The sequence below is a fragment of the Numenius arquata genome, chromosome 6 (genome assembly GCF_964106895.1).
Source record: "Numenius arquata chromosome 6, bNumArq3.hap1.1, whole genome shotgun sequence".
Lineage (NCBI taxonomy): Eukaryota > Metazoa > Chordata > Aves > Charadriiformes > Scolopacidae > Numenius > Numenius arquata.
Genome location: NC_133581.1, coordinates 33,458,003 through 33,483,330, shown reverse-complemented (window position 1 = coordinate 33,483,330; position 25,328 = coordinate 33,458,003). Strand labels below are relative to the sequence as shown.

At 44.2% G+C, this 25,328-nt stretch overlaps 1 protein-coding gene across 1 annotated transcript in view; it reads right to left on the bottom strand.

Moving 5' to 3' along the window:
- RTN1 (reticulon 1) overlaps positions 1–25,007 on the bottom strand; it is a 126,452-nt gene extending 101,445 nt beyond the window's left edge. The window contains exon 1 of the mRNA XM_074149056.1: positions 24,818–25,007. Coding sequence (XP_074005157.1) covers positions 24,818–25,007 — 190 coding nt within the window. The remainder of the gene's footprint in view (positions 1–24,817) is intronic.
- Positions 25,008–25,328: the final 321 nt, after the last annotated feature.

Below are 25,328 nucleotides of genomic sequence, written 5' to 3'. Positions count from 1 at the left end.
TCCCAGTGTGAGTCCCCCTCGCCCAGTTCAGTATCTTCTGTAGGAGACACGTTTCCACAGTTTATTTCCAAACATAGAAACAGCAGCCAATTCCTCTTTTGAACACATAAAGAAAGCAGCAGAAATACTTCTGAAACTTGCTTGCAGGCCTCGAGGGCCACTTATTTTCCCTATTTTATCTTGCAGATCCATTTAACTATTTCTTGAGTCCCAGGTGCCTGCCTGGATGGGCCAGGGAGGCAACACAAACTGTTCACGGTTGCAGAGGAAATCCTGATGTCCTACTCAAGAGCATGTGCTTTCAGCTGAAGCCACTATTTCCCCATAAGGGGAATAGTGTTGTACATGATGATCGGGGGGGGAAGAAGCGGGGGTATCATTCAGTAGAGACATTAATAAATATGAAGTACACAGCAGTGTCCCTGAGTTCCCAGATCTCCTGCATGGGACGTCTACCAGTTTATAACAGTCAAAAATCAGGCCTGTGGACAGTGGATACCTTCCCATTCCTGCCACACATGCCCTCCCTACCACCTGCCTGATGCACCGGCTGGCCCAGCTTTGTTTAGTACATCTTCCTGTTCGTTCTCAGCTTGTCCCATCTGCTTTCCAGGAGGAGCTCTCCTCTGCATAACCCTGCCTGTTACAGCAGATAAAGATGCTCTTTTTCCCCAAGAGACAGATGGAAACGAGAGAAGAGGGAGGCATCTCCATGGTGTCAGAAGGGGCTGAGTGTGACAAGCTGGTGGAAAAAAGGGCTGTCTGACACCAGGGCTTTGCCAGCCAGCAGGAAGGTACCAACAGGGACTCATTCCCTGTGACTCATTCCCTGTGTGGGGAGTTACAGGAGCATATGAGGGGATCTCCAGCTGATGCTCAGGAGAGAAAGGGAGGAAAAAACAAGCCTGATGAAGTGACAGTCCCCAGCAGAAGCAGAATTGCAAGGTTGCTTGCAAGTAGGACAAGTTTGGATACTAGGGATGACCTGCAAACATCACATCTCCTTGGAAATGGCCTGGATACAAAACCATGTATTAACTCCTACAGTAACAGAACATTGTGCCAGGGGCTTTATTTTCCTACTCAGAACACAAACAGAGAACATCCTGGCTTTAAGTATAGCATTTAAAAGAGATGGTGCACACTCTCCCACAATGCACCCAGCTAATTTTACAGTAGGGAGAAATGTATTCCTGCTCCGAGCTGGTGAGGAGCTCAGCCAGAGCAGTTGATGGCCTTCAGATTTTATCCTTGCTGGAATAATCCCGATTTCATAACTAAGGGATATAGCCAACAAATTTCTCAATTTGCAGATTAGACAAAGGTCAACACCAGCTTAATCTGCTGCTGCAACAGGTCAGGAGACAGAGTAGCTTGTAAACAGTGTGAAATTAATAAAAGTGTTTAGCATATTGTGAACACAGTTTTCCATGCCTGCAATCCAAAGAAAACAGAAAGGGGGGACCAAAAGCCTCCCAAGCAATTGCCAAATATTTCCTTGGAAAAATCAAGACAGGAATGTAGTAGGGAAAAGTCAACAGTGTGCAAACTGTGAGGGATCAGATCTACCCTTCTCAAGGACAGGCTAGGGGCAGAGGCGGCTTTCAGAATAGGCCTTTGCAAATCCATGGCCCACCTGAACCCAAAGAACCAGAGGAGAGACCTCAGTGGAGCTCTGCTGGCTTACAGCGGCCAAGGGTCTGGGTCTGCCACCCCAAATGTCACCCTTGGTACTTACAGCAAGGCATGGCTCATGCCGGGTTGGCAGAGATGTTATGGATGTTATTGGTCTTACTGGAGGAACTCCAGCAGAGATTTTTAAAGGAAACAAGAGAGATGCAGTCTTGTGCAAAAAGAGACGGTAAATATCTGCGGTAAATGTTTCTGCTTTATTTAAACTTCCTTTCAAAACACATTTAGGGCTTAACAATAGGCTTCATATTTTGTTCAGGATTCAAATACATGTTTTCTTCCACTCCACCCAATTAAGGGTTGCTGGAGTTTCTGCTGTTAGAAAATACTCTATTTTGTGCAGATCAATGGCACAGCAGATTATGTTTGGGACGGACTGTATTAGGGTACTTAGGAAATTAAGGCTCAGGAGCACAGCTTGACTTCTGGAAAACTGTACTCAAGAATGAAATGTTATACAGCAGGCCTCATGGCTTCTATAAACCAACAGCAAGGCACAGTAGAGGTTTCTGGTATACCTTCATCCCTCTGTCCTAAAAACCTTTGTGTGCCATTCCTATCCTCCACTTGACCTACACTCTCCAGGCAGTCTTCCATACCAGAACCTCCTGATGAGTGTCCTCTTATTTCCCAAACCTTCTACAGACCAGTTACCGTCACAAGTAGGAGGCTGGCTGTCTTCTCAAACCCATTCACGCTTTGCAAACTGGATGGTGGAAAATGTCCATCTTGTCCTCAGGCACATATGTATTGCCCAAGAACACATTGAACCAGCACAGCAGCACAGCATTGAGCCTCAGCTACTCAGTCCTGCTGAGAGGCTTATTTTTTCCAGACATGCAGAGAAATGCAGAAGCTCAGCTCACAAGTCACTTCCACAGAGCATGACATTGCCCAGGATGGACAGGCAGATGGCTCATCCATAGTGCACTGCTTGCTACTGCCTGGTTTCAACTGCCCCTACATCTCAGTAATATCTCTCTGACCATTTCCCATTCTCTCCCTATCCGGAGACACTGCTTGTGTCTCTACGTCATCTGCAGCACTTACATTCCCCCTGCAGTGTTTCTGTTGGGGCCAGGCTCCCTGGGAATACCCACCCCACATCACACTCTGCACCTTGTCCTTGTATCACACCACTTGCCAGAGAGAGTTCTGACTAAAGTAGTCAAGGCCTGGGGAATGCAAAGTCAGTACTTGATGGTGAAAGGACAGTCTGCATCACACACAGCGCCTTTGGGGTCCAGCATGGCCACGTAGCTCCCCTTGTGCAAGCAGCTACTAGCTGAGATAGATAATGGTGCTTCTTTTTTCTTTCTTGCCTTGGTAAAAAGTTGTAACAACCCCATGGTGAGCAGAACAGCAGTAGAAGTGCTTATGGAAATTAAACCAGAAAATAAACAAGCCAACCCACAGCAGGAGAGATGTGGCAGCCCACAAGACTTGCTCTCCTCCCTTTGCTTTGGTCCATACCAGAAGGTGTGAGCTGGGTCCCACCACTGTGCAACTGGAGTAACACTCAGGGAGGGCAGATTCATGGCCAAATGCCTTTTCCTCTGGAGAAACCAAGATTTCTCAAGTGTTAATCGAGTTTTCCACCCATGAGCTGATAACACAGCACGTGAGCAAACATCAGCACTTTTGTCACTACCTTGCCCTTATTCTATTATCACCACCCATCTGCACAAAACGCTGCTGGCAAAGAGTGCCAGCTCTGAGAGGCAACCGTTACTCATCTCTGAGGATGCGGAAAAGAGGGAGAAAAACCGGAAAAAAAGACATGCTCAAAAGACTTGAACACATTAGTGTTTGGCACAATGGGTGGCTGTCCCCATTTCAATTGCCCCCCAGAAAACTCATCCCTGCACCTTCACCTTTCTCCTTAGCTTCAGTCCAGCTTTTCACTCCTATAAAACAAGAAAAAACACTCCATGCCAGATTATTCCTCCTTGAAACCAGCATCCGTTTCACCAGTGTAAATCTCTGCTTTACTCTGCTAAAAAATTGAGTTTGTAGCACAAATATGGGACATGGGTTCTCCCTGCTGCACTACTAGAATCAATGATTGGTGAGATTTTGTGTCTCAATAGCTCAATTGGTGAAAAAAACTCAGACTTGATCGACCCCAATGTTTGGAATTCTGCCAAATTCAGCCAATAATTTTAGATAAGAAAAAAGATTTTGTTGAAAAGGCTTGCATTTACTGCACAGTGGTTGTGGCAAACTGCACTGCAATTTGTTTATGTCCAAACAGTGTCTTTGGCCAAAGCTGACTTTTCATAGAAATAGTAAATAGTTACCAAAGCAGAGTGAAAGGAAGTGGCAGGGAGAGAATTAAATGCCTGGGATTTAATAAAAACAGCTTTTTGTTTGGGTTGTTTGGGGTTTTTTTCCTGAGGAAACTGAAGATTCCTCATCTCAGGCTGACCTGCAGAAATACATACATTTTTAATTCATTATTTCAGTCTGTTAACCAGAAATAGAGAAGAGCAACAGGCACTCAGCAGAGCAACAGGACACCCAACTGGCCTTGAGAAGCAACCCAAGCCCTTTGTTGGTGCAGAAATGTCTCAAGGGCCAGCAGAAAACTTTGAAAATAGCCCTAATTACCTTTATATTTATAATGGGAAAACAGGTGGAAGTGGTCAGGAATAGAAGGTAGAAGCACAGCAGAGAAAAAGGTGATACAGTTGATTCTTAAAAGTCATAGAATCACAGAAATATGAGCTCACTGAAATATGACCTGGGGGTCCCTGAAATGTGATAGCATCTTGTGTAGCAAAGGTGATGTCCAGCTGGATAGGAGCATCACCTGATGATTGGAGCATCCTAAGGATATCCTCCAGAGATCCCCAGGGAAGGCCCCAGGTAGAAAATGGCAGAAGAACTTCTCCAAACTCCTCAAAAATGATGGGTTTGCCCCATGAGATAATGACACTAACTATCAGTCCCACTCAAACCCCAACATTTGAAATTCTAACTGGATGGAAGTTCTTCTCAATCTTGCATACAATGAAATGAAAAAATACCCACAGTTCAACACCAATTCAATGGCATGTCTTATAAACATAAGTTTAAGACCATTGATTTGTGAAAGAAAACCCAAACATTTGGTAGAAAACATATTCATTTTTTATTGTAGTTATTTAAGGGTTACATAAAATGGATATGTTCCTTTGTAAGTGTGGAAAACAATGTTGCCTCAAAGCCATATAAGAAAAATCTGGGAGCATTAAAAAATGGATTTTATCCTCAGCTAATCATAGTGGTTGATGGGAGAAAGTGTATGTTTGCAGATGAAAACATTTAATAATGAAATATTCAGCACAGGTCAATTTTCATACACTCTTCCTCTTTTTGCCCCCTTTTATTTCTTTGAGCTTTTCCCTGCTCTGCAATATTAGACAGGGTTCCAAACCTCTCAAGCAACAACTGTACCACCAGTAACAAGCAGAAACTAAGACAGCTGATTCCAGTTAATGTCACTGCTACCAACTCAGCAAGATTTTGCTGTGGTGGGAACACAAGCTAAAATTTTCTAATCATGGGTGCCTGGAGTTTCCTCCTGTAAATAAAGTCCTTTCTGTAATATGGGTGTAGCATTCTCAGATGACAGCAACTGAAAAAGGAGTTAGGCGTTCCCAGCACTTCAAAATCTCAGGCCATTTAGGTTGAGTCAGCAAAGCACAGAACATCAAGCTTATTTTAAGCATCCACAGAGTTCTATTTGAGACCTTATTTTCCTCCTTACATACAGACTGAGATAAATATTGACAAACATGAAAATTGGGTCTTCGTATTTTATGAGAAAAACACTAGGCTGATCAAAAAGGAAACAACCATCTGGCACCACTCCTTCCAGATGTTTTCCTAAACATTCTCCATTTTTTCTTCCTAAATGTGTATTTTCTGCGAACTCAAAGGACTGCCACGAAGCCCTCTTGTTTATCCATGCCCAGCTTCAGATTTCCAAGCCTGTTATTTCTTTCCATTTTTTCTTACTTAATCTGTCATTCCTTTGGTCAGGGAGTGGCATCTATTCAGCAAACAGTATTGTGTTTTTGGCAAGAATTTGCCTTTTATTACGTTTGTCGTTCAAGGGGTTGTGGGTGGCTTGGCAGCAGCATTTGAAAGCTTGTTAATAATTTAAACCAAAACATAGACCAAGAAATTTTGGAAATATCCATGCCACCAAGATGAATTTACAAAAGTCACTTGAATTGGGAAATAATTGTTAATGTTTGGTGGAATCTCTGCTGGGATAGAAAATGAGCACTGAAAGTGGCACAATCAAGTATGTATAAAAGATACACATGAAGTATATATAAAAGATGTTTGCTCATTCCTCCAATCAAGGATCCTCATTAAATAATCATGAGGCTACAATTAAGAAGTACAGCTCACATTTCAAATATTCACGTACCTGTAGAGTCATTATCCAAATAGATAAACTCTCACCTTTGTACCATATAAAAAAAAATCTGTAACCTCAAGGATCAAGTAAGTGAGGTATCCTGGACTGCTGCAGCTGTACTGACCTTGACAGTGTGAAAAATGGAGATTATTTTCCAATCCAGGCAGCTCACTGACTCTTATATCAGCAGCAGCTTTTGCTGCTGAGAAGGAAGATCACATATGTTGTAGTTTATATTCATGAAACAGCTTTAAATCCAATGAAAAGGTACTCCAGAGAAGGCTCTTCTGAACTCTGCTACAGCTGTTAGTTTTACTGAGATCTTCAAGAAAGATAGTCTTTTTTCCCAAACTTAATAAACAAACTTTTATGCAAAATAGTTGCAACAAACAACAAGCGGTAAAGCTACCAGTCTCCTTGCATGGTGATCTTTTGTGGATCCTGTGATGCCCCATTAATGTTGCATGCAGGATGAGATCCAGCGACGGGCAGAAGATGTGGGATTGGAGCAGATATATTGGAGCTGCAACACCCACTCTTGTTCTGAGGTGAGAATTACAGCCACCCTAACGCCCAGGAGAAACCTAAATGTACAAGAAATGCAAGAAAAGCCTTCAACTTGCGGCAGAGCTAAGCAAGCAATCAAATAGGCCTTTCTTGAAGCTGGTTCTGACTTCATCCAATAAAATTTCCATAGCTGGAAACATACAGCGCTGCCACCCAAATGTATCTCACAAGTGAATCATAGTGTTATTTTCTTGATTTTGGTACAGAGGGGATGATACTAACATTTTTCAGTGGCTATTACATGTTTAAATTATTTTATATTAGCTGAATCCATCTATCATTCTCTTTCAATGCTTGAGAAGTAATCGTTTTGGCAATGAAATGTTTGCCAAGGCCAATGACAAACAGGTGTGTATCAGCACCAAGATAAAATAAGCACTGAAAGTAGCACAGTCAAGTACGTATAAAAGATACATATGAAGTATGTATAAAAGATGTGTTCGCTCATTGCTCCAATCAAGGAGCCTTGTTAAATAATCATGTGACTTATATGAGAGGCTACAATTAAGCAGTACAGCTCACATTTCAAATATTCATGATCAGTCTATAGAGCCCAAATATAAAAGGAATCATTTCCAAATCTGGCTCACGAGTTGGTCTGAGGAAACGTTGTTTGCTCACTGATATTAACACAGCCGGGAAGAGGTGCTACATTTTTCAAAACTACTTTCATTGATTATTTCCTCATTCTCTAAGGAGATCAGAAAATTTTAGGTAAAAGAATTGGCTGGGTTTTCCCAGTGATTGCACTAAAACTGGACTTCTTTTTTTTTTCTGTTTTGTTTTTTTTTTTTTTCTGAATTAAAACTGTTACTAAGCAAATGTATTTTTGTTTTGGAAAACATTGAAACCAAGTGTAAAGTATTTAACATTTCAATATCTTTTTTCTCTGATGTCCTTCTTATTGCTTTCACCATTTCGTCGGAGGCCAATAGTGACTCTGTACCTAACCAGTGCAGAGTTACCCACAGCGCTGAGATCCCAAGTGATCCACAGTGATCCCAAGGTCAAAGCAGAAGCTAAACCAGCACTTGTGCATTACACCCTCCCTCTAGAGAGGATACACCTCAACAAACACAGCTCTTTGCACCCTTGCAGGGTGTCAGGGGGTATTTCTACAGATCATGACTGCCTGCTTCAGCCAGCTTCCCCTGTAAGGTATTCCAGCCACCTCTTGCCCCGACTCCCAGCACACTCCCATAGTCTGCTCTGGCTTTTGGTACCAAACATTTTACAAAGGTGTTTAATAAGATGGGTCTCAAGACTGACTGAGGAGCCGCACCGGCAGCTCCCACACTGCCTGAGTATTTCCCTTTCAGCATAAGGTGTCTGCTCTTTAGGTACCACGCGGCATGCCGTGGCTGTATTGCCCTCCACCTTCTTCAGTTCAGCCAGCAATTTTCCATGTAGGACTGGGTTTTACACTTCACTGGAACCCAGTCAGAAAACAATCAGTATCTTACTGAAGTAAACTACCAGGTTTGTCTTCACAGTTCACATTTATAAATCAATGATGCATTTTTCTTATTTTCCTTTTACCTTAATGTTCGTCTCAATGCTCATTAGATCAAATTAATAAGCCTGTACTTGCTGTATCTTTTTCCCTTTCCTACTTTCTTCAATGCAGGCCCTATGGTGTTTATCTCCAACTATCACTGCACGGTTCATCTCCCTACCAAGCCTGCTTTGATTAAAAATCCTTGTTATTACTGTTTTATGCTGAAGATTATTCACTGATTGTTGCTAAAGTTCGTCCAATTTAAGCCATTGAATGCTACCTTTAGGTTTGTCTGCAGGAGTCATTTCATGCCCCAAGGAAAGCAGGGCTTTGGAGTCATTTCATGCCCCAAGGAAAGCAGGGCTTTTCCTGCAGAACAAACCAAAAGCTGTTTTTCTTTAAAAAAATAAATGACCATCAAAAGACAACGAAACACAACAATATCAGCCACTCCTAGTTTTCTGTGACTCGTGGTTGGTGTGCACTTCAAAGAGTAACAGAAGAAGCTGCAATAGGACAGGGACCAAACTAAGATAGGAAAAGAAGAAATGTGGTATTTCCTGCTGCCATCCCTCACCTTACAGACTTCTCCACACAAAGTGGGAAGGCGAAGGTGTTTAAAAAGTTCTTATATAGAGCCCAAGAAGAAAGAGTCAGATTTGCTGTCTTCACTGGCTTTCCTTCCTTTGCTCAGCACCAAGAGGCCAGTCACATTTTTCAGTGAGTAAGGGAGGGAGCACTATGTAATTATTTGAATCCAAGGATGCTGGGCAGCTGCTAGGTTGGGGAACGCTGATAGCTTCATGCCTTCTTTACCACATCGGTGGCAAAGTCACCTGCCATAAAGAGAGAAGAACCTCCTTGATAATATAGTTCAGCAGCATTTGGATGGGCTGGACCAGGAGGCAACTTCATTTTCAGCAGTGACAGAGAAGCAAGGTCCCACTCCTGTTCAGTGTAGTAGATAGGTGCTAACGAATCCTACTTGCTAGTGTACTAGCTCTCAGATTTAATGGGTATTTCCAGGCTGAGAGTAAACTGTGTTGCTCTTCAGACTGCAATGGCTAAGATTAAGTTGGAAATGTAGGGTTGAAATTAAGCATACTGACCGCAGTTGTGATTTTCCTGACATTAGCTCAAAGTGGAGCCATTGCAAAAGAAATCCTGTCCTATGAGAAAATGTCGTATTATTTTCAATTTTCTCTTCATCTGAAATCAAGGGGAAACAGAAAATCTTTCTATGGAAGAGAAAGCTCCACAGGAAAAATGTTTAGAAATGTTGAAACACATTGCTTCAGCAAATTTAGCAACGTCAGTAATGCCAGTAGAGACGGCAAATAACACATGGTATTCCCCCTATGTTTTTCAGCTGGAAGAGTGAATGCCTTTGCAAAACATAACTAAAGATCCTTAATATGAGTTTAAAAATGAAAAACGGGTGGATAAAAAAAACCACCTATCTTCATGCACATAAGTAAAAATAGCTGTCCTACATTTTTCAGGAGAGAGGAATGACTTTTTGGAGTATCAGCCTGAAAGGCCCCACAAACTAAGTCACTGATGATGAAGCTGAGAGCCCTTTGGAGCAGCCTGGCACTGCCTGGGCCTTAGTGGACCCAGACCTAGTTCGAATGCAGCTGCTGGGGACTACGTGTAAGACCATTCACTGTGCATCAGTTGTCCCATCAGCAAAATAGTAATAAAAGTGTCTACTTCATAGAATTGTCTAGGTTGGAAGGAACCTTTAAGATCATCTAGTCCAACCATCAACCTAACTCTGATTAAAAAAAAAAAAAAAACAACCCATCACTAAACCATGTCACTAAGCACTATGTCAACCCGTCTTTTAAATACCTCCAGGGATGGTGCCTCAACCACCTCCCTGGGCAGCACGTTCCAATGCTTAATAACCTTTTCTGTGTAAAAATTTTTCCTGATGTCCAATCTGAACCTCCCCTGGCGCAACTTGAAGCCATTTCGTCTTGTCCCATCACCTGTGACTTGGGAAAAGAGATCAGCCCCCGCCTCTCTACACCCTCCTTTCAGGGAGTTGTAGAGAGTGAGAAGGTCTCCCCTCAGCCTCCTCTTCTCCAGGCTGAACACCCCCAGCTCCCTCAGCCTCTCCTCATAATACTTACTCTCCAGACCTCTCACCAGCTTCATTGCCCTTCTCTGGACCCTCACACCTCCCCAAAATGCAACCTAAGGAACACCAGCTTAGTCTTACATTCTGTGCTTTCCACCATCTCCTGGAAAGCAAAGATGATGTTAGCAGAGAGATGGCCAAGAGAAAGCAAATAGAAACACAGCCATGTTATAAAGCAAGGCTCCAAGTACTGCAGTCTTGCTAAACTCCTAGTTCAAGTAAATACCAAAGACCCAAGTGGGTTATGAGCAGGGGAAGGTGAAAACTGACTCCTAAGAACGTGCTGGAGGATGTGACGTTTCCATTTCCAAGATGTTGCTGATATGCTGAAAAATCCCTTTTCTGCCCATTTAGAACAGCTGGAACTTTGCTAAAATCAAACTCTCCCTGTAAAATACTTTTTTGCAAATCAGCACATTCTGTAGCACATTTTTCTTCCCTTGGCAGGGAAGGAGTCATCAGGAGTTACCACCCAGCTGTGATGACACCTCGTAGGAAGTCAGAAGGAATTCCTGAAATCCTTATTGCTGAAGCTCAGGCTTTGACCAATATCGCAGAGGGAGCGTGTCCACTTGCTGCTAACAGCTGCAGTCAATTATCTGCAGGCTGAGATGGGAAAACATGTAACATATATTATGCAGATGTCAGACTAAGAGAATAAGTAGTAGAAAAGGCTGCACTCCTGGGACCAGCTCACAGAACTGTGTAGAAACAGTGCAAGATTCATCCTGTGCAGATGGCATTAGGAATTATCTTGATGACAAAGGAAAAGGGAACAAAGCTATTCTGTGCATCTTCCTACTCTTTAGGGTGCAATCAGAGCACATCTTCAGCATTGCTATTAGCATTCCTCCACCAAAGAAATCTCAGCAAAGCATTGAGCTCACATTTTCAAAGAGGATGCTGGAAAGCTTCCCAGATTATATATTTTCTTCTTTAGTTTATACCTCTGAGGATAATGCCAATCAAGAAGGCAGTGAAAGCAGTGAAACATCCTTGGACCCAGGTTGATTTATTAACAGTGGTTGCATTATTCTCGCTTGGGGAATGATGCTAGTATCCCAAGCTTCTGGAAAAAAAATCTTGTTTGCTGGTAGGTTATCAAATACAAGTTGACAATGTACTCGCATAGCAAATATGCATAAGTGCATTGCACAGTATGATTCTTCTGCAAAACATCTAGCATACTAGATGCTTGATTTAAGATTAGAAGAACGATTCATTAAAAAGCAACAGTGGAGAGGGGAAAAAAAGAAGCCCAAACTCTGAAATCTCCTACTGGGAATGTTATATTTTCTTTTCAATCTTTGTTCAGCCCTCCCTACTCAGGTTGCTTTTGAATAGAGTTTGGATAGCAAAGAGATGGACAACCACATAAAAGCACATGTAGCTAGATGAATATCACAAATGCCATCTTCATGAACTAGCAGATCTACCAAATATTCCAGGGATTATACATGGTCTGTTTACCATGTTCCAAGTGAGAGCAGATTGCATATATTTTACACAGCATAAATTCCCCAGCCTGTCTCCTTAGCTCTGACCTGAACCTTTACTACATAGCAACTGAATTATAAAGGCTAATGTCAGAAAGACTTTGAAGAAAAAAAATCCCAAAATGGAAACAGGCTTTTAATATGATAGCTACTCAAATGATCCACTGTTATCTCCAGCAGTATTTTTTAGGGTAGGAAAAAACAAACAAACAAACAAATAAAGAAAACCCAACAAACCAGAAAAGATGTGCATGACATGGCAATTCTAAAATAGACTAGAGAACTTTGCAGGCCAGGATTAGTACTTTTAAAATGGAATTTATGCATATTTGGAATAAATGTCCTACTATAATACCAAATGTAGACAAGTTACATTTCTCAACACTGCTGCCAGCCAAATCAAGTGAAACATATGCATTGGTTTGGGAATCATTTTAAAATATGCACACTGCTTTCTAATATTTCACTATTTTTTAAAATATTATTTTATTTATCTCTTGCGGAAAGATATTTGTTTTATGATGGCAAATTTCTCAAAAAAATTAAATTTCAGGAAATTCAGTTCTTTTTTCCTGGCATCAGCAGAGACAGGTATGCATTTTCAAAGGCAGTGTTCCAATTTCACCCATGTAAAAGTAATCCAGTTTTAACTCAGTGTCTGTTAACTCCATGTCTGTCCATGCAATTATTTGTTTGCTTGACTTTTCAGTCCTGCATGCAATGTACCCACATTAAATACACATGAAACTTTGTAAGTAGAGAATTAGATACCACCTACTAAGAATCTACTCCAAATTGTTCAGTGATGTTAAAATCCTATCTTATCTTGCCTATAACCAAGATGCCATTTACCAGCTGTTTTGGTCTATGGATTTCTGATCGGTGAAAGCGAAAAACCCTATTTTCCTACATAAAGGTGTTCAGAGGAGGTTGACCCCTCTGGGACTTCTCCTGACTCTCACACATCATCTTGGAGCATTTTTCCTACAAACTAATTATGGTCTGAGAATCACAGATTATCCACACAGAATTTCAGGATAATCAGGAGGTCCTGAGAAACCAATTCTATATTCAGCCATAGTGATACTTTTGCTAGAGCAGTAGAGAAAACAGCAACAACATGAATGCTGCATTATGGCTTTTTTAAAGAACTGCAGAAGCTGCAAAAGCTGCAAAAGAGAGGAACCAGCCTCAGCCTTAGGTCAGCCCCACATCAAAGGCAACTGTCTCAATTAAAGTTTAGAGCACAGCAGTATTGCAGTTTAGAGGATCTATTTGGCCAGTGATGTTAGTGAAAATATAAACCTTCGTAATAAAAAGAAATAAAAACCAAAAAACTGGCAAACGTAGAACATCCTAAGACAGAGCACTAAGTCGAGATGAAAAACTGGTGAGCAAAATTGGGATCCACATTTTTATAACTTTTATAAGGGGTGGGAAAAGGCATTTCCCTTTTTACTACAATCAGTCTGCAAATAACGTATGATTACTGTGCATATCACACAGCTACACCTGCACACAGAGCAGTTAAGCCTCCAGTTCAGTTGAAGTGCACATTTAATTTCCAGCGTGTTGCATTGCATTTCATTGCTGAAGTCAACAGGAATGAAAATATCCTGAAAGGCAAAGCATTTCCAACACATACCAGCACCGAGTGCACCTGTTTTGCCTCTACATTAAGGACATCAAGGGAAAGACCTAATTAAGATTTACTGGAATTCAGTTTCCCCCCTGAACATCAGTAGTCAGTGGAGAGCTGGTACCCAAGAAATTTCATTACCCCCTCCCACAAAGCACACGGGGATGCTGTGTGGTAGATGAGAGCGGAGACAAGATGCTGTGCTCCCCGGGTCTGTCTGCTGTAGGTGTTCACCTCCTGCCCTGGCTGCAGCCTTGGCGCGTGTACCCTGCATGGGGAGGGGGATGCCACTGACCTCAATACAGGTGAACAAGCTGTTCAGAAGCAAGGCTACAAGCTGTTCAGAAGGGACAGGCAAGGAAGGAGGGGCAGAGGTGCTGACCTCTTTGTTAAGGAACAGATAGAGCGCGAAGAGACATCCCTAAATCTCTCCCTGTGAGCAGACAAAGAGAGTTGAGAGCTTGCGGGTGAGGATTAAGGGGCAGGCCATCATGAGAGCCACAGTTGTGGGTGTTTATTACAGGCCACCTGATCAGGATAGGGAATCTGGTGAGGCATTCCACAGTCAGCTGAAAGTAGCCTTGCAATCACAGGCCTTGGTTCTCATGGAGGACTTCAATCACCCTGAGATCTGCTGGGAAGGCTACACAGACAGACGTGTACAGTCTAGGAGGTTCCTCCAGTGTACTGATGACTCTTCTTGACTCAGGTGGTGGAGGAGCCAACAAGGAGAGGTGTACTACTGGACCTAATTCTGACAAACGAAGAGGGACTGGTGGAGGACATTAAGGTTGGAGGCAGCCTTGGCTGTAGTGATCATGAAAAGATAGAGTTCAGGATCATGGGTAGTATGCGCAAAACAACAAGTAGAATTGCAGCCCTGGACTTCCAAAGGGCTAACTTTGACCACTTCAAGAAACTGCTTGGAGAAATCCCATGGGTTAGGGGTCTGGAAAGTAGCGGGGCTCAAGAGAACTGGTTGATATTCAAATACCACTTTCTCCAAGCTCAGGATTGGCGCATCCCTAAGAGCAAAAAATCAGGCAAGGGAAGCAGGAGACCTGCATGGTTGAGCAGGAGCTTCTGAAAAAGCTCAAGTGGAAGAAGGAAGTTTACACTGAGTGAGAAGGCACTGACCACTTGGGCAGATTACAAGAATGCCGTTAGAGTATGCAGGGATGAAACGAGGAAAGCCGAGGACTCCTTGGAATTAAACATGGCAAGGGACGTCAAGGTCAACAGGAAAGGTTTCTCTGAGTATATCGGAGGCAAAAGGATAACTACAGAAAATGCGGGCCCGTTGTTGAATGAGGATGGGTGCCATGGTGACCGAGGATGTAGAGAAGGTGGAGTTGCTGTATGCCTTCTTTGCTTCAGTCTTTACTGCTCAGGCCAGCTCTCAGGAGTCCCAGACTTTGGAGGTAACAGAGAAAGTCTGGATGAAGGAAGACTTCCCTTTGGCTGAGGAAGATCAAGTTAGAGATCAATTAAGTAAACTGGATATCCACAAGTCCATGGGTCCTGATGGGATGCACCCAGGAGTGCTGAGGGAGCTGGCAGAAGTCATTGGTGGGCCACTCTCCATCATCTGTGAAAGGTCTTGGAGAACAGGCGAGGTGCCCGAGGACTGTTCCCCAGGGGTCAGTACTGGGTCCAGTCCTCTTCAATATATTAATCAACGACCTGGATGAAGAGACTGAGTGTACCCTCAGCAAGTTTGCTGACAATACAGAACTGTGAGGGGTGGCTGACACACCAAAAGGCTGTGCTGCCATTCAGAGAGACCTGGACAGGCTGGAGAGTTGGGCAGAGAGGAACCTGATGAACTTCAACAAGGGCAAGTGTAGGGTCCAGCACCTGGGGAGAAATAACCCCCTGCACCAGGACAGGTTGGGGGCTGACCTGCTGGAGAGCAGCTCTGAGGAAAAACACCTGGGAGTCCTGGTGGACAACAGGATAACCATGAGCCAGCAATGTGCCCTTGTGGCCAAGAAGGCCAATGGCATCCTGGGGTGCATCTAGAAGAGGATGGCCAGCAGGTGGAGGGAGGTCATCCTCCCCCCCTACTCTGCCCCATTGAGGCCCCATCTGGAGCACTGGGTCCAGTTCTGGGCTCCCCAGTTCAAGAAGGACAGGGAACTGCTGGAGAGGGTCCAGCAGAGGGCTACAAAGACGATGAGGGGACTGGAGCATCTCCCTTAGGAGGAGAGGCTGAGGGACTTGGGTCTTTTTAGTCTGGAGAAGAGAAGGAGGGGGAGGATCTGATCAATGCTTATAAATACTTAAAGGATAGGTGTCGAGGGTGGGGTCAGTCTTTTTTCAGTGGTGCCCAGTGACAGGACAAGAGGTAATGGGCACAAACTTGAACATAGGATGTGCTAAACATGAGGAGGAACTTCTTTACTTTGAGGGTGGCAGGGCAGGGGAACAGGCTGCCCAGGGAGGTGGTGGAGTCTCCTTCTCTGGAGGCATTCAAAACCCACCTGCACATATTCCTGTGCAATCTGCTCTGGGTGGACCTGCTTTGGCAGGGAGGTTGGCCTAGATGATCTCCAGAGGTCCCTTCCAACCCCATATCATTCTGTGATTCATTCTGTGAACACTAACACAGCAGTGGCAGACTTAGAGTGACTTTTAGGCTTTGCTCAGAATCTAGCCCTTTGGCCTGCCAATGATTTTGGGATTAAAAGCATTTCCAAGCAGAGCTGCTCTGCTGGCTATGTGCATGCTGGAACCTATATGGGCTGAGGGATCCCTCGCCTCTCTGGTATGCAAAATGCTGTCTTTGGTGGGTGTAGGCATCCTCCTTACACCAGCCTTGTTACCTCCAAGTTGGGGGGCAGGTTTAGGCCTGTAAAAGGCAAAACTCCCTTGCTGATTGCAAGCTATAAATGCAGTCTGTCTCTCCACCAATTCCTTTATAGGTCCCCCTGAGTGCTTTTGGGAACAGTGTGTAAGGGGCAAGGCTCAGCAGAAAAAAATCAGTATAGCAACTCCGCTGGCTCAGACTGTCTGTGGCCCCTCTCTACACAGCTGTGCTGCAGAGGCTGCTCAGGGTGAGGACTTTTAGGCTGTCTGGTCCTACAGCCAGTGACTAATACAGCACAGGCAGGGAAAGGTTGGAGATGTCATCCAGATCCATACCTTCTGTATTTGTGGCTTTAAAATGTGCATATTGAAGGCTGCTTCTATGGGATGAGGGACGGCGTCCCTGGGCTGTGTTTGGGAGACAAAGCACTGCAGCAAGAGGCTCCTGCCCAGCCCCATGGCTGGAGGCTGTGTCCTGGTGCCAGAGTTCGTCCTCCTTGGCCATGGGGCTCAATCAGGTGCACCATGTGCAGCCAAGATGTGGACTGATATTTGCACAGAAAAAAGGCTCAGAGAGAAGCACAAGATTCCCAGGGGCTGGGAGCAGGGAGGTTTTCAGCCTGACGAGGCTGCCCCATGCATTTGGTTTTTACTGGGCACAGTTAACAAACCCTTCAGTGTCTTTAAATCTACCAACAATAAATCAGCTGCAGTCAATAAATTCAGCAATGCTGAAAAATGAGATGTAATTCATGTCCTGAATGGCACAGTAAAGCCTCAAGATGACATAACTCTGTGGGTCTGCAGAGTCACCCTGGCGCAAAAAGCATCTTTCGGCAAGCATCCTCCCATGCTCCGTCCTCACCTGCACCCAAGCAAACACCCTGCTACAGTGCTGCGTCCAGGATGGGAGTCACTGCTACATGAAGGAGATGTTGGGAATGCTGCAGCTGTTAATGGCAATTGCGTCAAAATAATCTCTGAAGAAACAGCTGCCCTTTCTGATATGAGATCTCATGATAACTGGAGGCTGTATCAAGGGCAGGCCCATCATTACAGCAGTGAAAGAAATACTCAAAGAACTCTTTTGACAGCTGTTATTTAAATAAATATGGGAAAGCTCACTTTTAAGGCATATTAAAGTATAAAGCCAATGCTTATAACACCTGAATATTTGAAAGAGACAGGCTTATGAAGACTGTACTAATTTCTAACAATTTTTAGTCTCACCTGGACACACACAATAGATCAAAATAAACAGCATTATAATGATTTTCATTCCAAGTTTTCAATGTCTTTAAATGTTAATTTTTACAGTGTTGTAATGAGATAGGTAAGTCCTTGTGTCTCCATTTTACACCCAAGTGACCTGAAACAGTCTGGTCTAATGTCTAATAAAGCCAATTTGTCCATGATATATCTTCAGCTTCATTTATCCCTAAATTCAGTAAAACACACACTAACCTTTATGCATATGCTTAAGACCATCTTAATTTTTTTAAGCAGTTAAGAATGTGCTTATGTTCCATATAGTTAGGATCTTAAATACTTTATTGAAACAAGGAGGACTGAAATAGGTCCCCTCTATTTCGAGTCTTGTCTTGCAGATGAGTGCCGAGAATTTATTCTCACTGTTGAATGTACAGAGTTTCTTAGAGGAACAGACTGACCATAAGTCAGAAGTGTCTTAAAAAACAAGAATACTAAATATGGGGTGTGTTCCTGAGTGCTGAATCACGCCAATCTACAGCAGCACATATATTTACTTTTTGTAAATTAGAAAACTAATTACAAATAATGCTTCATTATTTGAAACACGGTTTGCTGTGTGAAGGCCGCCTTTTCTTTTGAAAAAAGCAACAAGCTACCCAAGAAAAACAAGAACCCGCAGAATTTTGTAAGCAGCTCTGATCTGGCAGCAAGAGAATACAACATGAAAAACAGACACAAGGGCATAAATGCTACATAAAAATGAAAAAGGCTACACACTTGGCCCATTTTAGAGGTACCAACTACTCAGGAGGGAAAGTGAGGCAATTCCTGTCACCCATTTAAAAAACTCCATTCCCTGTTGATGATGTGGACCTGCAGCACAACTCCTTGGGTATTTCGGGAACTTTGAGCTAAAACACACATGTACAAAATAATTAGGTCTTGGGGCAAAGTCAGGTCTTGGGGCCTAAAGCAAAGCCAAACGCTAGTCCTGAGCATCACAGGTCAATCCAGACCACGCAGTTGGGCCGCCATCCTTTCATGTGACTTTTCCAGGAGGACTTGAGCTAGAACCAGCACTCAGGTATTTGCTGCAGTTGCAGTCCCCAGGCAGACTGAGAGCACATGCTGAATGCACATGCGCTGCACACTACGGTTCTGGGGGAAAAATAAGATGTAAGACATGCCATTGAATGGCATTTCCAGGGCTGCAGAAAAAAGAAGGAAGCTGTGCCTCTCAGGACCCTTACACCAGTGAGATACAGTGAACCACCCAGCCAAGGGAGACTCGCAGCCCAGGAGATACTGCAACACGCAAAACCCAATGCTTGCCACAACAGGGAATCCAAAGCCTCTCCCTTCCATGCCACTCTCCTCCTCCCCAACCTCTCCTCCTCAGCTCCTTGCCTATAAATAAAACTTTTCATTACCAAGTGATGAAGATTAAAATAAGGCAGGTGAGTCACCCTCCCTGGTACTACTCCGTTCTTTCATCTACCTCAACCTCTTCCTCAACCCATGCGCAGCCTTGAAGGCTGAAGAAAATTCATCAGCATGGAAGTTAAAGCAGGGATGGAGCTACCTGCATCCCTGTGGGGAACAGGGCAAAGACAACTGCATTTTGATCTGTATGGAGCTGAGAACTGCATTGCTGCACATATTTTAACCAGGAGATTTTATGCACCTTCAATAGCACTATTCACCCCCAGATGCAGAGCACTTGCTAGAGGACCCCAACAGGAGCCATTGCTCCTACTTTACCCAGGTAGTAATGAAGGAAGGTATTTCAATAGGAACTTTTTTTAGATTACTGATTGTGGGCTGTGATGAAATGGCCACTTTGTCAAGCTTCATGAGAATTACAGGAACAGAAGAATCCAAGAAGAAATACTCTGTGTTTCTGTCACTCTCTGCAAAATCTGGTTGCACTCACAAAACCCCAGGGAATGGGGAGAGCCTTCACCAAATGATCTCCATCACCTTCATTCACACCAGTATCACAGAATCACAGAATCACATGGGGTTGGAAGGGACCTCTGGAGATCATCTAGTCCAACCCCCTGCCAGAGCAGGTCCACCCAGAGCAGGTTGCACAGGAACGCTGTCCAGGCGAGTCCCTGGGCAGCCTGTTCCAGGGCTCTGCCACACTCAAATTAAAGAATTTCCTCCTCATGTTTAGGTGGAACTTCTTATGTTCAAGTTTGTGCCCGTTTCCTCTTGTCCTGTCACTGGGCACCACTGAAAAAAGACTGGCCCCGTCCTCTTGACACCCTCCCTTTAAGTATTTATAGGCATTGATCAGATTCCCCCTCAATCTTCTCTTCTCCAGACTAAAAAGACCCAAGTCCCTCAGCCTCTCCTTGTAAGAGAGATGCTCCAGGCCCCTCATTAACTTTGTAGCCCTCTGCTGTACCCTCTCCAGCAGTTCCCTGTCCTTCTTGAGGTTTTTGAAAATCTAACCCAGGGAGCAGAGAAAAAATAAATTCAATTCTTTAAATCAGGAAGAACTAAGTGACAATAATAGAATTGGCATAAAGATATGCTCCTCCAAAGTGAGACTAAATCTGGCCTCAGTGGGCTAAATCCGAGGAAGATTGCCTGGCACTTGAAGACATATTTCCAAACAGCTGCTTAGGCTCCCCTGTGGCATATACTTAGGTCAGTGAATCCACCCTATCAAGACTCTTTCTAAAGCAACTTGAAAAATTGAGTTTTGGAACTTGACCTTTACAGTGCACATGGCCTTGAGCAGTACATTGTCATGGAGGCTTAGGGAGGGGGAGCTCTTGCTAAAGCAATACTTGGAAAGGGGTGGGAAGGCCACAAAGAGTAGCTGAGCCAGTTGCCTTGGGGAACCTGCTGCATCTGGTTGTACTCTGACATCTTCGAAAAGCATCAGTGCCAAACCCAAGCAGTGCAGACATACACATTCATACCCACTTCTCTCCACCCAGGTGAACCACAGGGCTCTCTAGTTGCCTGAAAACCATCAAAAACTTCTTTCATGTTGAAGTACAGAGCTACCAGTAACTCACCCTCTCCAGTAACTGGAGAGAAACAATAAACTGAAATTTACAGGTGAAGCATTATCAGTACAAACGCAGGCTAGGAGCACCTCACTGCAGTCCCTTGCTGGGGGTTGGTGGGCTAGTTCATGGTGAGAGCATGTGTTTTCAAACTCAACCTCTACAAATCATGTCAACTAGAAAGGTATTTTTAAAATGTCTTTACTAAAAGCACTGAGCCTACACAGTCTGTCCTCATCATGGAGCAGCAGGAGCCAGCACCATGTAGTCTTGTGCACTACATCTACACCCACCAGAGCATGAAGTGCTCCCAGAATTTGATATGTCGCTGCTCCTTGGCAGGCAGAGGCTGCTCCTCAACTTACCTGCCTTATCCAAGCAGCTTCTAGTCCCTCCTTCTCACCTTGCCTTGCTGGCATGTACCACATGGGGTGCCATTCAGTCCCATGATCATAGGACTTTCAAGCCACTGAGCCACCCCAGGGGATCTCACAGAATCACAGAATCATCTCAACCAGCCCCGGGCTGCTGTTCCAAAAGCGTTCCTATAGGCCATATTTGCCACCCCATGGTGTCCCCATGGACACGTCCCAGTTTTAATGCCATCTCCTGTGGAGCTGGCCACCTCTTCTTTGGGCAGCTGCACCCCACCTGTGACCTGTCTTTGGAGGCAGCTGGAAATGGGCCAGGACTGCCAGGGATGTCCTGACTGCTGTGGCCAGTCTGAAGGCAAAGAGCATCCTGGCGTGAGAATCAGCAGCCAGGACCCACTGGCAATTCTCTCAACCTCAGCTACATGGATGTAGGGACATACCACTGCTGCCTGTAAATCACCCTGCACAAATCCACCAATACACAAGGCTACATAAAACCCCAGATCCTGAAACAGGAATCACCATTTGAATGAGCTCCTGCCCTTTTCCCCCTCCTTTTCCCCCTAAACACACCTGTGCCGTGGAGATACAGTCCATTCTTACATTTTGCCATTTCTCTAAAAGAAATCATATGTATTTATCCTGGGGAATGCCTGGTAGCCTGTGTAATATTTTTTGAAATAATTCTTTCCAAGGAATTTTAATCACTGTTGATATATAAAAATAAATAACACAATCTGTGGCCAGATGGTGTGTTGGGTGACACGGGCCTCTCTTCACCAACATGCAACTGCTCACCAGCATTTCAGGACTGCTTCAGTCTCCAGTCCTTGCAAGAGCTTCCTGCAAGATCCTCTCAACCTGAACTAAATTCAGCTTTGGGAAGAAGAGAAACTCTCCATTTGAGGGAGAGAAACATTTTCAGCAAAACCCAGGGGCCAAGTATAAAGGGAAAAGAAACTGCTTTGTCCCTGCCCAAAAGCTACTGGAGTCAATCTTCATTGTAGCTCTGAAGGAGGAGAAGCAGATGTGGGAACTGCAGCTCCTGATTGGTCTGACTTTGCTTGAGATATCTCTGAGCTTTCTACTCCACCTGGGAATTTTTTTCTGCAGTCCAAATCATTGCCGATTTTGGCTGATATGAAGAACAGGGAGTGAAATCCATTGCTTTTCATCATTCAGAAACCACTCACAAAGTTTTGACACAAGGCCAGTTTGGCTCAAAGCTGGGCCCATGGCCAGCTTGAAAGTATTCCTGAACCTTTCAACAATCCCTGGCTGGTTTTCAGACTTAAACCAAAAGCCAAGTTCAGGGAAAGTTTGCAAATTTTTAGGTTGTATAAGAAAACTTCTGAACTACTTTTGAGATAAATTCCCACCATTTATTTTAAGTTATTTTATTCTGGGAAAATCTCTAAATCTCCAAACCCTGCTCTTGCCTCAAAAAGCATAACCATGTTTTTCACAAAAAGGACTGGCCTGAGAGGTGTTGAGGAAGATACAGGATGTGTCGGGAAACTACCTGGAAAATATACCATCCAATTCACTCTTGTTTGGATGCATTGTTCCTTGTCTAAGGTGTCCCCAGGTGTCCCACTGTACAGGGAGTGTGGTAAATTTATGGCAGTGTTGTAAGTTGCTGGAGGTAGGTATGTCCCACTGGGTCCATTCCTACAGCCTAGGAACTACAGCCTAGAAATCCCCCTCTGAGCAGGAGAACTAAGGAGTTTTCTGAAATACTTGATAGTTTTAGATATTCAGCAATATGACAGACCTCTTATTCAGCAACTTAAGAATATTTCGTCACACAGAGAGAACAGAGAAATTATTTACTACCCCCAGCGAAGGGAGCGGGATCTGTAGCTCAAGTAATGTGGAACAGAAATACAGATGCTGCAGTGACAAACAGAAAAGGAGGCTGCGTGCGCACGACTGCACTGGTTGGGATGCTGCTCTGTCTGCCGTGGTCAGCTAGACACATACGCAACCACATAACACTTCCTTTAAAATGAGAAATGTTTAAAACACGTAACTACTCTTATCATATTGCTAATTTGACAGTCTGTCAATACACAGCTAGGAAACACCAAAAAGGGTCTATATTGCTCACTTTATCTCCACCTTGCCACAGTTTGATACATGCAAACAAACATGTCTAAAGCCCCTTTGCAGAGGATTCCAAAAGCCAAAAATTATTTTCACTGCTTTTCTTTTTTCTTTTCTTTCATTCTGTTTTTCTTTTTCTATTTTTTTTTTCTATTCTGTGTTCTATAAGCCTGAATCTACAGATCAGGTTAAACCTGAAGAAGCCTTCATTAAATGTAAGCAGTATCAGAGTCATTCAACTTAATGAGGATTTACACAATTTAAGAGACCACTCCTCTTTGTTCTGTATACTAAGATTCAGCATGGCCATGTTTTTATCCATCAGTGAACAACAAAACCTCACATGATCCTTTCCTCCTTCTTCATGTCATTATACTGTTGAGGAAACCCTACCCGGAGACCCCAATCCTTCCCCTCTTCACACACACTCCCCCCACACCTAGAATAGCCTAACATTACAAGCCATGTGCCTCTCTTTCCAGTAAAAAGTCACATTTCACAACCAACCACTCAGATCAGCGTATGAGCAGCACATCAGCAGATTAGCTGCCTGCCCAAAGCTACAAAACAGCAAAACATTTCCCACATCAGCCGATGGGCGTTTTACTACTGAACTCAGTAGCATCAAGCAGACAGAAAAGCACCAGGGAAACATCCATGTTAAGAGCACACACGTGCACAGATGCACACTGAGACCCTGACAAAAACATACAGATGGGTGTAAGTGGAATAATATATGTAGTCATGCAGACTGTGTTGTCTCTGGCCAGCTACTCTCTGTGCTGATTGACTGAAAGGGATTAGAAAGAACTCAGCTCTGTTTTCACACAGCTCCTAATGCTCCTGCAGCTATTGCATAATGGAGACCGATTCCCATGCTGAACCCTGACTCCCAACTTACTCAAAACAAGTTCAATGCTGTCAGGCTGCACAATGGAAATATCTACTTCCTAGTGAAGAGGAATCTAGATGGGATGGGATCCACCAGCTTCCCCAGGGCTGGGTTATTGGGTTATTTAGTTATTTGGGTTCTCTGATGGGCAGCAATTGGAAAGAAAGAAGGGAAGTGTCACCAAAAGGAAACAGAGTCCTTTTTCCCCAAACATTTCTACCAGGAGCTATTGAAAGCTGAAACCTCCCGGAGTTCATTAATAGATATACACCTGCTGCTAATACACCCACTAAAAGAAAGGAACCCTAAACCAAGGGAAATCAAATACATCCCAAAAGTAAACTGAAAATCAATGACCCTGCAGACCCTAGCTAAGCTAACTGCATGTTAAGTCAAATACACCTAAAAAAGCAAAAGGAGGAAAACACAGCAACCAAAAAGTCCACAATTAAATGTATATGTCTCAAAAGCATGCAGAAAATATACAAATGCTTCAGAATAGGCACTCCATTAAAAGCTACATGTTGAAATAACATAAGGGGCCATGCAGGAATTCCGGGTGCATGGGGAATAGCTGAAGTAACTCCTTTGAGATCTGCCACTCCAGATCTGTACAGGTGTACAACAAATGAGGACAGAGTCCCATCAAGTCAGGCATCCTCCAACACTTGACTGAAATCTGGGTGTCCTGTGTCTAGCAAACTGCAAAGAGCTTTAGGGAACTTGGCTGGGTCCTGCATTCCCCCTCCCCCACATCAGCAAAATGATTATTTGCAAATACCACAATTGCTTATTTTCTGTTTTCCTACATGCGCTAACTCGTTAGTAAGGTTTCCAAGCAGCCAAGCTGGGAGTAGAACCCAGGAAGGGACAGGGACGAGACAACCAAAAGATGCTGCTGCCAGGGCCCCTTTGTTGAGCATCCCTGGGTACCCCTCGCCTTTTACCTGGGGATGCAGTCGCCATGGCAACGGGCGGGTGTTCCCTGGCGGAGCCGAAAACCAGCTGTTCTCGCTGCTGAGCCCCTTCTCCATCCCGCAGTGGAGCCCCAGCCGCATACTGGTCCACCCCCTCTGCAGCCCAGTGCATCCCAGTGCCTGCCAGCAGCAGGTCCTGGGAATCCGGCGGGGCTGACATGCTGCCTGCGAGGCGGCTGCTGCTCTCCGGCTCTCAGGCGGCAGTGGGAGCCACCGAAAAAGCTGCGGTGGCCACCGAAGGCTGGATGGTGCTGTGGCCGCACTGGAGTCTGGCCGGCTGCAGGGACTCGGAGCCGGAGCTGCTGTTGCTGCTGTTGCTGTATCTCCACTAGCGCTTATTACGCAGGTGAAAATGGCTTGTTAGTTGGTGCCTTCCAGCCCTTGCGTCACCCTGTGGCTGGCATATCACAGGGCAGGAATCTGCCAGCCTGGCTGCTGCTCTCCCCCGTTTAACTGCTTCAGCAGGGGAGGCATCAGCTTG